The sequence below is a fragment of the Artibeus jamaicensis genome, unplaced genomic scaffold (genome assembly GCF_021234435.1).
Source record: "Artibeus jamaicensis isolate MK-2021 breed Jamaican fruit bat unplaced genomic scaffold, CSHL_Jam_final contig_233, whole genome shotgun sequence".
Lineage (NCBI taxonomy): Eukaryota > Metazoa > Chordata > Mammalia > Chiroptera > Phyllostomidae > Artibeus > Artibeus jamaicensis.
The window spans coordinates 65,754,261-65,770,864 of record NW_026521486.1 but is presented as its reverse complement, the minus strand read 5'-3'; the positions used below and the strand labels follow the sequence as shown (position 1 = coordinate 65,770,864).

The 16,604-nt window shown below is 33.1% G+C and overlaps 1 protein-coding gene across 3 annotated transcripts in view; it reads right to left on the bottom strand.

The window, feature by feature from the left end:
- CNOT2 (CCR4-NOT transcription complex subunit 2) overlaps positions 1-16,604 on the bottom strand; it is a 113,167-nt gene that overhangs the window by 72,029 nt on the left and 24,534 nt on the right. For 2 of the 3 annotated variants that reach the window (XM_037132147.2, XM_037132149.2), the window contains exon 2: positions 1,269-1,341. In XM_037132147.2, the coding sequence (XP_036988042.1) occupies positions 1,269-1,341 (73 nt within the window). Of the gene's footprint in view, positions 1-1,268; positions 1,412-16,604 lie in introns of all 3 variants that reach the window. The other variant, XM_037132148.2, reaches the window with a different exon arrangement.

Genomic DNA, 16,604 nt, shown 5'->3' with positions numbered 1-16,604 from the left:
ATCTTTTACTTTATGAAAAAAAATGATATGAACTTTTGGGCCAACCCAATATTAGTAATTACCAAAGGCCATGTTGGTCAAATACATAAAAACAACTCAGAACAAAAAAGGTTACAAGAAGAATTGACAGCCACCACTTATTCTGGTTTATTAAAATCATAAAGACCTCGCAAGAAACCTTAGACATCAAGTTAGGTGAAACTCTAGATAAATATGAAACCCCCCTTTAAAAAAAAATTCGGGACAGCACCCAAACAAGTAAGTCTTATAATCAAAGACTCTCTGATAACTGCATGAATAACCACATACAAATTTCCTCCACTGTTCATTTTACCAACTTGAGGAAAGAAAAGATTAACTAGGCTAAAAAAAGAAGGATTAGCAGATTAACCAATGCTGTTAACAATCACGGCAGTTGCTGTCACAGGGTATGGGAAATGAAACTGGTGAATGAAAGGGCGAGAGATAGGTTGGAAATGTATCTGTGTAGTGAGCCTTAAGCTTATTCCTACTTCAACTTTGAACTATTCTTATTCTGAATCATTACATAACTTGATAATGAATTATCACCAATGAATAAAGATTTTCTTTGAAAAATTAAAATCAAATGTTTTCTTTTAATCACCATTTAATAGCACTATCTTTAAAATTCACCATCTTTTAAAAGCTTGTAAAGAGCTGTATCCTTCAATATTATCCTTCAATCATCCTTTCAGCATCCTTACACACTATATGAGGATGGATATTAACTCGATAAATGAGAAACAAAACTCTAGCATTGTAAGGATAGCAAGTGAATGACAAATTCAACAGAATTAGAGAATCTGAGCATCCAGAATTTTCATTTCTACTTCTATATTTTAACCAATTTTGTCTACTTTTCTGTGTTTCTCCATTACCTTGAAAGTGGTTTAGTTTTCCAGGAATAGTATGTATAAAGGCATTCAACACTTGGTTTGCTGGAATACTAGCTCTGAATCCAGCCATGAAGTTATACACTATGTATCAGATAATCTAAGTTTTGATAATATATACACCAGAAAACTTATGTTTTTACATTAAAAGAATATACATTTATTACAAGTATGCTTTATTTTGAAAAGTATTCCCGACTATTTCAATTGTCAAACCCAATATACATGTATTAAAAATTACTGCCCAAATTTTAAAATTGAGGTATATTCAACCTGCTGATTCCAGTTAAATACAAAATATTAAACAGTTCAGGGTAGCTGTATAACCAACAAAGAAAAACAAACAAATCTTACCTGGTAGTTTCTTTTCTCAGATAATGTATGTCCATCAGTCCTCACCATAGAGTCGTGTCCTTTCCTCACAGTACTGGAGGCAATCAAACAGAACTGTCACTCAAGGGTCGTGTCACAGGAAGGACCGCCCACCAGTTCTCCCTCTAGAGTGGAATTATCCAAAAGCCATCAAAATTACTAACATGTAAATATATGAACAGTAGCAACAATATCCAACATAATACATAGATAACAAAACAAAAAGTACTTCTTTTACATTCTAATTGACCTTCCCCTTAACTACATGGGAAGGGCTAGACTGGGAGACATACTCCATTTGAGATAGAAATTATTAAATATGGAAACTCTTCCCTCCCACTTTTACTCTCCATAGTTAAAGCTATCTGCCAGACCTCATGTACAAGGAAGAAACTTAAAATAAATAAAAATGGAATTGACAAAAATGTGTCAGCCCTCAGCTGACATTTTTTCTTTTAAATAAATATTCTTGTTAGTCTCAGAAATATCCAATTAATTCAGATTTCAGTCGTTTAATATCCCTTTCCTCCAAATGCTTCCTTACATAGCATTCATTCAGTTTATGATGTTTACTCCTATGCTGTAAGATGAAATATATGCTCTTATGATGATTAATAAATGAAACCTAATACTCTATTAAAATTTACTTCAGTGAATAGCAGCAACAAATGTCAACTTTCTGAAGCCTGTGTCTTTCAATCCTCTGATTTCATGCATACCATAGTAGAATTGGCTTTAGTACACTAGGGCAGAAAAATAACGGGGTTCATATTTTAGTCTGAACAGAGTTAAAGTCCAAAATGACTAGGCCCTTTGCATATCATATACATAAAATTCAGTGAAGCAGAGATGATAGAAATGCTTACTAAAAAAAATGTAAACTGAAAAGGAGAGATCAAAAATTCAAAAACAGTATATACAAAGAATTTACAGGTACACATTTTAAAGATAAATGTCTCTCACCAAAGCTTTAGTAAAGCATTTACTGCAGGGAAGTAGTAAGTGTATCTATCTATTGATCTAATAATGGTTGCTAAACACTAAAAATACACTCAAATTTGTGGCTATTATTTAGCACCATAAGAAATATACTTTGGCAGAAAATAATGAAAACATTTTCTTTTAAATTCATAAAAGGTATGAATGAATTTTATTAAAACCAACAAATGCATGTACACATATATACTGATTAAAAACCAATCTAATAAGGGCAGAAATGTTTTTAAAGAAAACAAATCACTAGGAATTAACATCATTAAACTTTATCATTAACGTTTTAAGAAGAATCCACATAATGAAAACCTGTGCTTTGTTTTGTTTTATGTTTGATTAGAGTTAGTGAGTGCTATACTTTCACTTAATTTTGACCATCTTACATTGTACATGTTTGGTGAAATATTTAAAGATGCCTCACTCAATGGCAAAATGTAACTGCTCCTTACCAAATTTTATGTACCACTGGAATAAGTATGTCTGTCTCAAAAATAACAAGGGACAAAGGATTTTAAGCCATAAGTATATTTACTGATATAAATGTAATCCTTACCATCAAGGAAGGAATTAGGTTATGCATAAAGAAAAATTATATCAAGTAAATTGGATGTCCAAGAATAGTTAAGTGACACACATTCAGGCCCAACTGAAATTTTCATAATTGTCACAAAAGGAAAAAAACTATTTTATTATACATCCCTGAAACATTAACCCTGTTTTAATATATTCATGGAAACTCTGAATTCAATGTATAATAGGCTAAAATTTCAGGTTTTTTCTTATAGAATACAATGTGTTCCTTCTTAAATAAGTTAAAATTTCTAAAGTCTATGCATTTTCTTCAAATTATACTACTTTCATCATAACACATATTACAAATCTAAAATCAGGCAAGAAAATTTTCAACAGTAAAACCTAACTACATAAAAATGACAATTAAGACTTTTATATGCTAATTACATTAGTTAAAAATAAAAGTTAATATTTATTCTTTAAGTTTATAAGGTAAAAGGAAAATATTAACTTTGGAATACTATGAATTTTAGTACAAAGGGAAATCTTGTTTTTGTTTGTCTGTTTCCCTCTCAGGTAACTTCAAATATTTTGTGGTTTAGGGTTTCAATCAGTATCAACTATATGCTTTAAACAATACAGAAATCAATATTCTATATTGAAAAACAACTAAAAATCATTATCTTCTTTTAGTAAACAAACAGAAAAAGAAATAAAAGCACTCTATTTTCTTCCAGGTAAACATGAACACTAACATTTGTCCCTACTATCTTGCATTAAGTAAAAAAAATGTTCAGTAACAAAATATTGATACTCGTTCTACTATGAATGAAAGGATGCACAATAGATGAAAGAGGGTTTCATTATGTCTGTGAGGCAGAGTATGTGAAAAGGAGCACGTGTAAGAGAGAACATGCACTCTATCTGCCTAAATTTATTAAAGTTTATACACTGGTTTTCCCACAAGACCTGTAAATATTCAAAAAGCCAGAAAAAAACGAATATTTAGAAAACCAAAATGACATTTTCTATAAGGCAGGTATGCTTTCCAAGATGGAAAAAACAAAGTACTATTTACTCTCTTACCTTACACAACCAGAAAACTAAACAAACCATATAAACAGTAACTTTCAGACACCAGACATCATCTTCTCAGGACAAAGATTCTCAAAGGAAAATAATAAATGAAGTAAGAGCTATTGTCTGTCAAGTTATGAGGCTGAATGAAACAGGCAAAGGAGAGGTGGAACCCAATCAGAGCCCAATGGTCTCACTGAATTAAGAAACAGTTCAGAGTTGGGGAGACACCAGGGCAGCTAGAATTTGCAGAGCAAAGGAAGAAAAGGAAGCTGCAGAAACAAAGAGCTCCAGCTCAAGAGAGAGATTCTCCTCAAGATTTTGGCTGAGTAATGATCTGTGCCTGCATATGAAAAGACTACTGAGTCTGGAGGAAAAGTTTCTGAAAAGTAGTAGTTAGAACAATCCCCAGAGTTCATACTTCCATCAATCAGAGTAGGACCTATTAACACATAGGCTATTGAATAGAGTTCAGAAGGTAATTAATGCCTTAGCAATGAAACCAAGTAAGTTTTATACTAAAGGGTGTTCTGGACCAGCACTATCAAAGCTTAAAACCAAACATCAAAAGGATCAAGCTTATTTTAAATACAACTGACCCCAAAACAAAGCTCAACAATATTTAAAATACAATACTCCAGCATTAAATAACGTTAGATTTGTACTTTTGTTAGTTATACTGTGCTGATTTCTAGCTTTAATAATGTATTATAGTTAATGACTTACATATTACTATATAAAACAAGATGACATCAATAGAGGAAGATAGGTGATACGCAATGGAATTTCTCTGTACTATTTTTGTACCTCATGATTTTATGATTATTTGAGTTAAAAGATTTTTTAAATTGATTGAGATAAAAATTCAGTATCTGTGACTGAACATACATTGGGTAGGACAGGAGATTAGATGCTTCAAAAGAAAAGTTTAATGAACTTGAGGACAAACCAACAGAAAAATTAAATCCAAAATTAAACACAATGAGAAGGGACTAGAAAATAAAGGAACTGAGACAATATCAAGTGGGACACTGAACTAACTGTTGGGCAATATCAAGCAGTCCAACGTTAACTAGTGTTCCCACAAAGAGTGGTAGAGCAGTAAGGATAGAAAACAACTGACAAATTTTTCCCAAATTTGAGAATTATAAACTCATAGATTCAAGAACTTCAGTAACATTCAAGGCAGAACAATAAAACCTCTCACAATTTTAGAGTCCAAATGCTGAAAAACTACGATAGAGAAATCTTGAGACAACTGGGGCTGGGGGGGTAAGAGGCTACACAAAGAAACAGAAATGACGAATTCTCATCAGAAACCATGCACATCAGGAGAGTAGACAAACATTTTTAAACTACAAGGGAAGAAAATCAACTACTAAACAAGAATTCTAAATCCAGCTGAAATATCTTCGAAAAATTAAGGTATACATCTACTTTGGAAGAGTTGGGCAGTTTTTATTGAAGGAACTGGGTAAGTTAAACATACACTTACCATACAACCCAGCAATTGTGCCATGGGGTATTTAACAAAGTGAACTGAAAACTTATATTCATACCAAAATCTATACCTAAATGTTCGTAATACCAATGAACATGTCCTTCAAGAGATGGATAAAATAGTACATATATATAATAAAATTCTATTCAACAATAAAAAAAGAACAAGCTGTTAATTCATGCAACATGAATGAAACTTAAATGCATTTTGCTAAATAAAAAAGTCCACACTAAAATAAAAAGGCTATGCGTTGGGCTGGCCAAAAAGTTCATTTAATTTCTCCCATAAGATAGCTCTAGTTGCACTTAGTTGTCTTTAACTTCATTCAAAACAATTCTGTTAAACTGTGTTATGACAGCTGTCATATCAGCATACATTTTTAAAAAAGTATCAAAATTGAATTTTTGTGTAGCTATTTCAATACTGAAGATGGAAGACAATATAAAATATTTCTGGCATATTATATTTTATTATTTCAAGAAGGGTAAAAGTGCAACTGAAACACAAAAAAGATTTGTGCAATTTACTGAGAAGGTGCTGGGACTGATCGAATATGTCAAAAGTGGTTTGTGAAGTTTCGTGCTGAATATTTCTTGCTGGACAATGCTCCATGGTCCAGTAGACCATTTGAAGTTGACAGCGATCAAATTGAGACATTGAGAACAATCGATGTTCTACCACGCGGGAGATAGCTGGCATACTCAAAATATCCAAATCAATGAAGTTTTAAAAATGAAAAATGTGTTTTTTACATTACAGAAAAGACCATATGGACTTTTTGGATTACCCAATCTTAAATGTTTCCATTCATGTAATATTCTGGAAAGACAAAAACTACAGAACAGAAAATACAGGGTCCACCAGAAAGCCTGCTTGAGTGTGGCTGGTAGGGTAATAATATGGGTGTAATATTTCATAGTTTTAATTTGAACACTTCACCTAAAATGTCATATGGTGTGCTTGAGTGTGATAATTATGTTACAGAATTACATGCTTGATTTAGTAATAAAAGATTTTGTAATAAAAAAGGAGTGTTATTTGTGTGGGACCCTGTAGATCACTGATGCCAGGAGAATGAAGAGGGATACAGGGAGCAAGTGAAGAGGAAACACAAAAAACTTTTAAAGAGACAGAACAATTCCATGTGGTACTGGAGTGGTGGACATGATGCTGTGATCTGTAAAATCCATAGAGCTTCACAACACAGAGAATGAACTTAAATGTATGCAAATTTTTTAAATCAACCAGGAAGCTGGAAATGCACACCTGAAAAAAAGACAATGTATTACAAATATATGACATAGCTGTACTGAAGGAGGGTAGGGGAAATATTGCTGACCTAAGCAACTTTGGAAAATGGTGTTTTGACTATGGAGAGGAAAAAAAGAACTCTACATAAACACTGTATTCTAGTTGGTGAAGTAATTCCTCACAAGACTATGGGTTAATAATTAAACTACAATGCATGTGTACTGAAGATAAACAATAACTAAACTAGATGGTACTTGGTACAAATCAGGTTTCTCACTGTCCTAGACAGAAGTTATGATAAACTAGGAGGAAGCCTAGAATGCACTAGTCATGCACCACTGAGTGACAGGATACATTCTGAGAAATGAATTGTCAAGTGATTATCTTTACAAGAACACCACAGATTGCACCTCCACAACCCTAAAGGGTATAGCCTACATCCCTAGGCTATATGGGTATAGCCTAATCCTCCTAGGCTACATGCCTCTACAGCTTAACCAATATGAGATTAAATCAAGAGAAAATGATACAGTCAAAAGACACAGTAAACAGGAGATATATGAGGCTGCTGCTGGCATAACAGAACATACTGCTTTACAGCAAACATTTTTCATTAAGTAGAAAGAGTATACTCTATAACAATATAACAAGTATACTACAGTAAACACATAAACCAGTAACATAGTCATTTTTTATTAAGTAGTATGTACTCTACATGATTGTCCTATACTTTTGAAGTACTGGTAGTACAGTACATTTGTTTACTCCAGCATCACCACAAAAACATCAGTAATCCATTGTGCTACGACATTAGAACAACTACAATGTCACTAAGTGATAGGAATTTTTCAGCTCCATTATAATCTTATAGGACCAACATACATATATGTGGCCTGTCCTTGACTGAAACATGGTTATGCTTCAATCATGGAGCATGATTGTATGTACCACTGGATTAGACTTAGAGACATCTCTACTGATTAACTGTTCTCACCTACAAATCACTTTAAATACAGACTATATATCATTCAGACTATTATAGAATAATTTCACTGATGTGTTGTATGTCAGTTGAAAATAAATTAAAAGTTGATAAAATGCTAAGTGACTAAGGTATGTTGAAATTATATTTTAAAAGATAATTTTAATATAAAATTCTTTTTTATTTTAAAAATATAAAAGATATAAAAGATATTTTATTTTATATGAAATGTATTTTAAAATATATCTTAAAAGATATAAAAGATTTTATACATTAAAGATATAACGATGTTATTTAAAATATAAAATTATTTAATAAAATAATTTAATAAAATATAAAATTAGATTTATATTTTATACATTTAAAAGTTATTTTACATTTTAAAGATATAAAAGATATTTTATATTTTATGTAAAGTATATATTAAAAGATATTTTAAAATATATAAAAGATAATTTTATATTTTAAAGATATAAAGATATAAAAGGTATTATTTTTATTTTAAAAGATAAGCTTGATACAAGGGTATTTAAAAAATTTTTACATTGCAAACAAAGCTAATTTTAAAAAATATCTATTTCTTTAATATTTGCAATCAAAAATAAGTTTGTCTTGTCTCTAAGATTAACAAACTAATAGCAACAAAATTTCAAAAATGTAATTCATGTAACACATACACAATAATTTCCCTCAGATTCAAGACACTTTGAGAATAAATTTCTAATGCATCAGTATAAATGGTAAAGAATAAACATTTTACACCACCTTTACTATGTTAGGGAAAAAACCCTTAAGATATATTTAGTTATGTTATCAGCTTAAAATCCAACCAGAAGCCAGTAAGAGGGAAAACAACCAAATTTTAGTGTAAGAAAAAAATAAGCAACCTTATTTATCTGGGGTGTTTCCCTATGTCAGAGTCTAATAAAAATTAAGCACATATTATCCGGACTAAAAAATGATAACCGAATTCTAATTTTTCTCCATTCAAAAAGATTTCTTAAAATAAGAAATCAGCTGATTATGAGTAAAGTCTCTAGAAAATGCTTCATTGGAGAATGGAAATAATTATTAACTTTATTCTCCAAATCATATTAAATTTTGAGTGCCACATCATCATACAAAAATGTATGCCTTGAATGGAACAAGAACCAGATAATTTGAATTCTAGTATTGGCTTGATCAGTTTCTCCTGTCTGGCCTCAGTTTGCTAATGTATAAATTAATAGGACTTATTTAGATTAAATTTTTAAATGTAAGCAATTTGCATTTTGTATTTTATGAAGAATATTATAATTTCATATTTAAATATTGTGTCAAGACGATCCACTTAGGAAAAGTGAACAATAATTACAGCTGACCCCTCTCCCATGTTTTATTTTTTCATCTACTTTATTACTCTATTATTTCTAACACTGCCCAAATATCTGGAGTTCAGGAATGTTATCTAAAATATCTATAATCTGGTAGTCACTACCACACTCAACTTTAAGCTACAATGTGAATTTAGTCAGGTTAAGACAGCTGAACCAATTGAACAGGTTTTATTTCTCGACAAAGAGGACAATATAGTCTAGGTTGGCTATTAATTAGAACAGACGACCAGTGACCAATTTCAATGGTCCTTAATAAAAGCTAAGTAAATGTACTTAGCTATGATGTTTGAAATTGTGGGGTTCCCCAAATTCCAGAACTATGTCAAGCAATTTTTCTTTTGTTAATAGGTAAACTGCAATTATAAAAATGTTATGAATTAATTTTCTGAACTAATTTTTTGTCCTGAAAAATTAAATCCCTTCAAGAAATTCCAGTTGTTAAATAATACTTCTATTTAAATGTCTCATTATTCTGCTATGAAAAAAAAATAGTGAGATAGTTAACACATATTAATCAGCTGGAGATTCAAAGTTTGGAAGACCCCAATCAGAAAGTACACTGACCACGGTATTCTTTGAAGACACAACTTTAGAAACTAAACAGAGAAAAAACAGGCATTGTGCCACATGGCAATAGGTAAGTTGTTTTGTTTAGTTTAAAGCTAGCAGATTACACTGTCAATCGAGGTTTTAGTATCTATTTCAGTCACAAAAATAAATAAATTCAATGTATTTTAATTATCTTTATGCAACTCTTTAAGAAGGTGGCTTCAAAATTCCTTCAGAAATCAACTCTCTATTAGATCAAATCTAATATCTCTATTACCACCACTCTCACCAAGCCACAATTATTTCTTGCCTAATTGGTCTCCCTTCCACTATTCTTTCCTACAAGATCCATGTAACAGACTACTTGGTCTAAGCACCAAGGCATTTTGACATCCAGGAGTCAGATTACAGGCAAAAGTAAATAGAGGAACAGGCAGTGGGGGAGACAAAAACCGAACAGAATGTGGTAAACATCTTGAAAGCTAACTAGACAGAGTGGTTCAAGGAAGACTGTAATCACTTGTTTCAAATGCTGTTGATTAAAATGAAAATTAATCTTTGGATTTAACAGCATTGAAGTCACTGGTTAATCTTAATAACAGCAATTTTGGTGGAATGTAGAAAATAAAAGGACTCATTCTACTGGCTTGACAAAAGAAAAGGAAGAGAAAAACTGGAGACAAAATATAGACATCTTTTTCAAGGCATTTTGCCACAAAACTGAAGAGGAAAATGGGGAACAGCTGAAGAAAAATGTGGAAGTGAGAAGCCTTTTAAGACCAGAAAATGTATGGCATAAAGGAGAAAGCTGATGACACAAGATGGATAATTACTGGAATGATGAGTTTGTGTAGATGGAGATGAAATTTATGAGAGAATGGCCTTAGATATACAAAAAAACACACCAACAGAAATGGAGAAAAGATAGTAAATGCATGTAGATTTAGCTAAGTGGCTATATCTAGAACTTCACTAGTATGGAAGTTCTCATCTGGTTGTTTCTATTTTCCATTTTCTTAGTAAAATAAGAAATGAGGTCATTAGCTGAGAGTAAAAAAATACAAAAAGCTGTTAAGTTTTGAGGAGGGAGGAAAGGTGTGAAATGGTCTAAGAAAGTGGGAAAGAGAAGAGATTACAGGAAATAAAGTTGACAAGGGAGAACTAGGGCTCACTTGAGACTAATGTTCATCATTGTGCTCTTCCCCAGCCACATGCAACTTTAGGGAAGCAGGAAGTGTTAGGTGGAAATGAACTTAACTAACCAAAGCTGATGGTGCAAAAATGAAATATGAGACAGGCAACAATATGAACGGTATAGGTAAAGTAATGATTTAGTTGATGGGTAAGAGAAGTAGTGTGGGCATATCTTAGCATCTGCCTGCCACACTGGCTTTCTTTGTGATTCTCAAACACAAGTCAGTTCTCAACGTACAGTCTTTACAGATCCTGCTCGTTTTCAATGACTTTCCCTCACATATCAAATGCCAGGCAGTTTCTTGACATTAGAATCTCTGCTTAACTATCTGTCTTCAGAGAGGTCTTCCCCTGACACTTTTTGAAGTGTCAGGGAAGAAAATAGTGAAGTTTCTTCCCTGAAACTTCACTATTTGGAACTTCACTATTTTGTCCTCATTTGTCTGTCTCCCGCTCACCCTTAGAGTGTAAGCTCCTAAAAAAAGGAGGAACCGTGTCTATTCTGCTCACCACTATTAACTCCAGTATCTAAAATAGTGTCACACAATAGACACAATTTACTGAATAAATGAACCACATAAAATATACTAAATCTTTTACTAACTTTAATTTCATGAAAATACATTTTCCTGAAAGGGACTGCACCAGAAGCATCTTGTCTACTAAGACTAAGACCAGTAATCAGGTTTATTTTATTAAAAGATGGCTTCAGCAAATATTCCCCCCAAAATACGTACTTTTAAAATAAAATGTACGTTTACCCTCCTCCCTTGATATTTTGATGCAGGACCAGCCCCCTCCCCTTTGAGTTTAGGATTACAAACTGGGTTTTTACATGATTTTTTTTGTATAAATCACATCTATGATGCAACTTTTAAGAGTTCTAGTTCTAATTTAGTTTAAGTTGAACAAGACCTTAAAAGGGGTTTAAACAACAGAATTTTTCTGAATTTTTACAAATGTTTTCTAGGGTTTTTAAAAATCCTCACCTGAGAATATGTTTGATTTTAAAGAGAAAGGAAGAGAGGGAGGGAGCCAGGGAAGGGAGGGGGAGTAGAGAGGGAGGAAAAGGAAGAGAGACAGAGACACACAGACACATCAACTACTTGTTTCCTGTATGTCTCTTCAATCAAGGATGGAACTGGCAACCTAGGGATTATGTACCCTGACCAGGAAGAGAGTTCACAACCTTTTGGTGTACAACCTTTTGATGAAGCTTCAACTGAGCACCAGGCCAGGGCTTCTAGTTTTTAAGAATTATCTCACTATAGTAGAAGACGCCTGGTTGACTCCCTAACAGTCCTCCCTTGTGACCACCACAGTTGTTGAGATGTTCAACCTTTCCTACATGACTTAAGGCAAAATACTGATCAGTCTAAGCCAAAAAGATAATGCTAACACAAATACACACTCTTATCAGTAACTGGTTTGTGGAAGAGCATCTGAGCCACTCTGGTTAGTGAGACATAAGGGAAAAAAAAGCTGGTGATAGGATTTTAGCAGGGGGCAGGAGGAGTCCCTCTATTCTCCCCGCATAGCCATCTTCTAAAGGGGATGAAAGCCAGTTTATAAAGAATCTAACACTCTAACAACAGCAGAACAGAATGATGGAAAGAATTTGGCTGAGTGTTAATAATCACTTAGTTGCTGCTTTAACAAACACAAAAACTGTCATTCCTCCAAATATGTGGAAAAATAAATAAATAAATTTCCTTTACTGTTTAGTCAGTTGACCAAGTTTCCTAAACCTTAGGCTTATCCAAAATCAATCCTGAGTAATTTTTAAACACTTTATTTAAGACTATTCCAAAGCTTTTTGTTAAAACAGTTCTTTTCTACACTCATATTTCATTAGTTTAGGTCATATATAAACTAAAAATTTCATTAACACCAGCGTAAAAACAACTGATTCTTGGGCATATAGCTAACTTGGTTAGGGGAAGGTATAAGAGTAAACTGACGTTACTCACTACCTGTAAATCCTAATTAATATCCATAGTAATAAAGCCCTAAATAACACAAAGTTACAAATGGCAATGCTATTCACATCTTTAATAGTATTATTAACTCACTAAAAATGTATTTAACATTGATTAAGCGTAATTTATGTTTACCTAACACACAGAAAACACTAAATTGAATGTGTTATTAGACTGGTAAGAGCAGTTCTTTAACTGGATTCTAGAAATCCTGTCTACTGATAATGCAGAGAGTGCATGAACCTGGATGGGGAATAAAGTACATCTTTATTTTACTAACTTGTAACTGAAACTCAGTATTTCTTTAACTAAAATGTACATAAGATGTAATAGTGATATGAACCTGCATTTGTGATTTTGTTACCATTAGAATCCACAGATATTTTCCTATCGCTTTAGTGGCTAAATTTCAAATTTTCACTTATGCTCATTACTAGTTTAAAAATTACTATATACCACCTGACTCTGTTGGTATGCACAATACTGAATTAATTACTTGGTATTTTAAAGACTATATTATAATGTAATTGGCATATTTAGTATTTAACTTTGCACAATTAGAATATTATTTTGAGAAGGGGTCCACATGCATCACCGGAGAACCACAGAGGTTCATGGTCCAAAAAGGGATAAGAACACCTGGATCAGAATATCAGAGCATGGGTCAGATTGTCTGTAGAGGGTTACAGAAAACATAGTACTTTAAGAACTGGAAAAAGCCTCAGATCGCATTTAGTTCAAACTCCTCATTTTAGAGATTAAAAAATTGTGGTCTGGTGAAAGCAAGTGCCTTGTTCAAAGTCACTCACACAGCTAATTAGTGACAGAACCAGAAAAAAAAAAAGATTCCAGGTTTTCTGGCTCATAATCCAAATCTAAATCAACTTTGAGGTGATTAGGCTGTAAGAAAGCAAGACAGGGCAGACAACTGTGGAAAATAGATGCCAAAAGTTTATTAGGAAGAAAAAAATACAGGAAGAACTGGTTTGAAAAAGAAAATGATGGGTTAAGGTGTTGAAGCATTTTGAAAAATGAATTCTATAGCATGACATGCCAATTCATGACATGAAAAAGACTAGCCAGAAAATAGGTGAGACCTTCTTTGCATGCTGAACCCTTAGAAACATACTAAACATCTGAATATTGCCAATGTTATTAAAGTAAATTCTCTCTCCCATTTTTCCTAAAATATGCACTTCTTCGTCTGTTTTACCACTTTATAGAGACATAGGTAAAGTGAAAATTTTACTTCCCTCCTGATCTAACATGAGAAGTACAAAAGCACAAGTACAATATTAAGTTGTTGATATCAAATGACAGCTGGTATCAATGTCAAGGAAACAGAAAGCAGAAACTGTGAAAAACTGGAGACTGTGAACCACCTAACGAAGGGAGTTGCTACTACTTATTGCTAGCTAGATGCTACCAAGAAAAGAATTGTCAACTCAGAATTCTAAATGGAACAAAAAGTATTCTTCAAAAATGAAGGTGAAATAAACACATTTTCAGATGAAAGAAAACTCAGATAATTCATCATGAGCAGACTTGTTCTAAAGGAAATTGCTTTGGACAAAGGGAAATAATGCCAGTAGAAAACTCAGAATTTCAAAAACAGAAAATAAAAAAATGGCAAATATATGGATACATATGATAGATCACATTTTTCTGTGGCCAGCCAAATAGTAAATATTCTGGGACTTTGCAAGCTAAATAGTTTGTTGTAACTAATCAATTCTGCACTGTAGTGCAAGAGAATCCATAGACAGTATGTAAACTAACAAGTGAGGTGTAACTGCATTTCCAATAAAACTTTACCAAAGAAGGCAGCAGGCCAAATCTGGCCTACAGTCAGTTTGTGAATCCCTGTGACTATTTATTCTTTTCTACTTAAATTCTTTAAAATACGTGTAATAATTTAAAAACAAAATTTAAAGCATTTTCTGAGTGGATATTCAAGCCATGCACACAACCACAACATACAGGACAGTGAGAAAAATGGAACTACATGATGACAAGACCTCCACATTCCACTTGAAGTGGTAAATCTAAATTGTAAGTGTAGTGGTTTGAGTTATGTACCTGATAACGATATATGCAAGACCTAAGCACTGGTATCTCTGATGTAACCATATTTGTAAATAAAGTCTTTGAAGAGGTAATCAAGTTTAAGAGGAGATCATACCAGATTTGGGAGGGCCCAAATCTGATGACTGGTATCTTTATAAGAAAAAGGAGTGGGAGACATAGAGACAAACACACAAAAGACAGCCAAGTGAAGACATGCAGAAATTGAAGTGATGCAGCTGTAAGCTAGGGAACAAGAAAAATTGCTAATAACCACAGAAGCTAGAAGAAGGAAGGAAGGATTCTTCCCCAAAGCCTTTAGAAGGGAGTAGAGCCCCACTGATACCTTAATTTCTAATTTGCAAGCTCCAGAACCTAGAAATAACAGGAGTAGCCTTTTATTTAAGGAGAGCCTTTTAAAAAAGGAGAACTCAATTAGGCCCAGATAGTTTCACCAGTGAATTATCCCAAACACTGAAAGACAAAGTAACACTAATTCAACACAATACTTCCAGAAAACAGACAGGAGGGATTACTTCCTAAATCATCTTTATGGGACTAGCATTACAATGATACCAAAATCAAGACAATACAAGGAAAAAAACTCTCAAAGATCACTATTCCTCATAAACAAACATGCAAAAGTCCTCACCAAAATATCAAAAAATCAAATTCAACAAAAAATCAGAAAATCAAATTCAACAAAATACCCAAAGATTAATAAATGATGAACAAATAAGGCTTATTCTGGGAACATACTTGATCTTCTTTAAAATAAAATGAATGCTGGCTGGGTGGGTCAGTTGGTTGGAGCAACACGCTGTACACCAAAAGGCTGCAGGTACCAGCCCTGGTCAGGGAGCACACAGGAAACAACCAATAGATGTTTCTCTCTCACATCGATGATTCTCTCTCTCTCTCTCCCCAGTCCCTCTGTCTTAAATTAATAAAAACATATTCTCAGTTTAGGATTGGTAAGTAAATAAATAAATAAACAAAATCATATGTAAGTGTTACTGTCATTAATCACCAGGGTAATATATATCAAAACCACAATGAGATAACACATCATACACAGATGGCTATAATAAAAAGACAAAATAACAAGATTGGCCAGAATTTGGAGAAACTGAAACTCACATCTACTGCTGGTGAAATGTAAAATGGTACATGGCTGCTTTGGACAGCGGTCTAGTGATTCAAGAAGTAAAGTACCAAGCACTAAATTGAACAGGGGATTTTTTTTTAAGTGTTAATTATCACCAAAGCCCACAGTGAGGCATGTCTTCCGCAGTATCTGGAACCAAGTCAGCATTAAATTTAAATAGTGTTACCAAATGACCAAACAAGTCCACTACGTAAGCAACCAGGAGAAATGAAAACATCATGCCCACAAAGTATCAGTCACAAATGTTCACAGCATCATTATTCATAATTGCCAACTATTAGAAACCCACATGGCCGTTACTAAGTGCTAAATGCATAAATAAAATTGGGTATAGCCACACAATATTCTTCACCAATAAAAGGAATAAGATACTAATAAATGCAACAATGTCTGTCTTTGAAAATATCACGCTAAGTGACACAGTAGTCACTTCAGACCACATATTTCAGTTACATTAAGTATACAGCATAGGTATATGTACAGAAACAGAAAGTAGATCTGCAGCTGCCTAAGGTTAAGTGGGGGTGGAGGTTGAAGGAAATGGAGAAGTCCTGCTTAATACTGCTTTGGGGAGGGTGATAAAACAGGCTCTAAAACTGATTGTGGTGATGGTTGCAAAGCTCTGTGACTATACCAAAAACCACTGACTTGCACACCTTAAATGAGTTAGT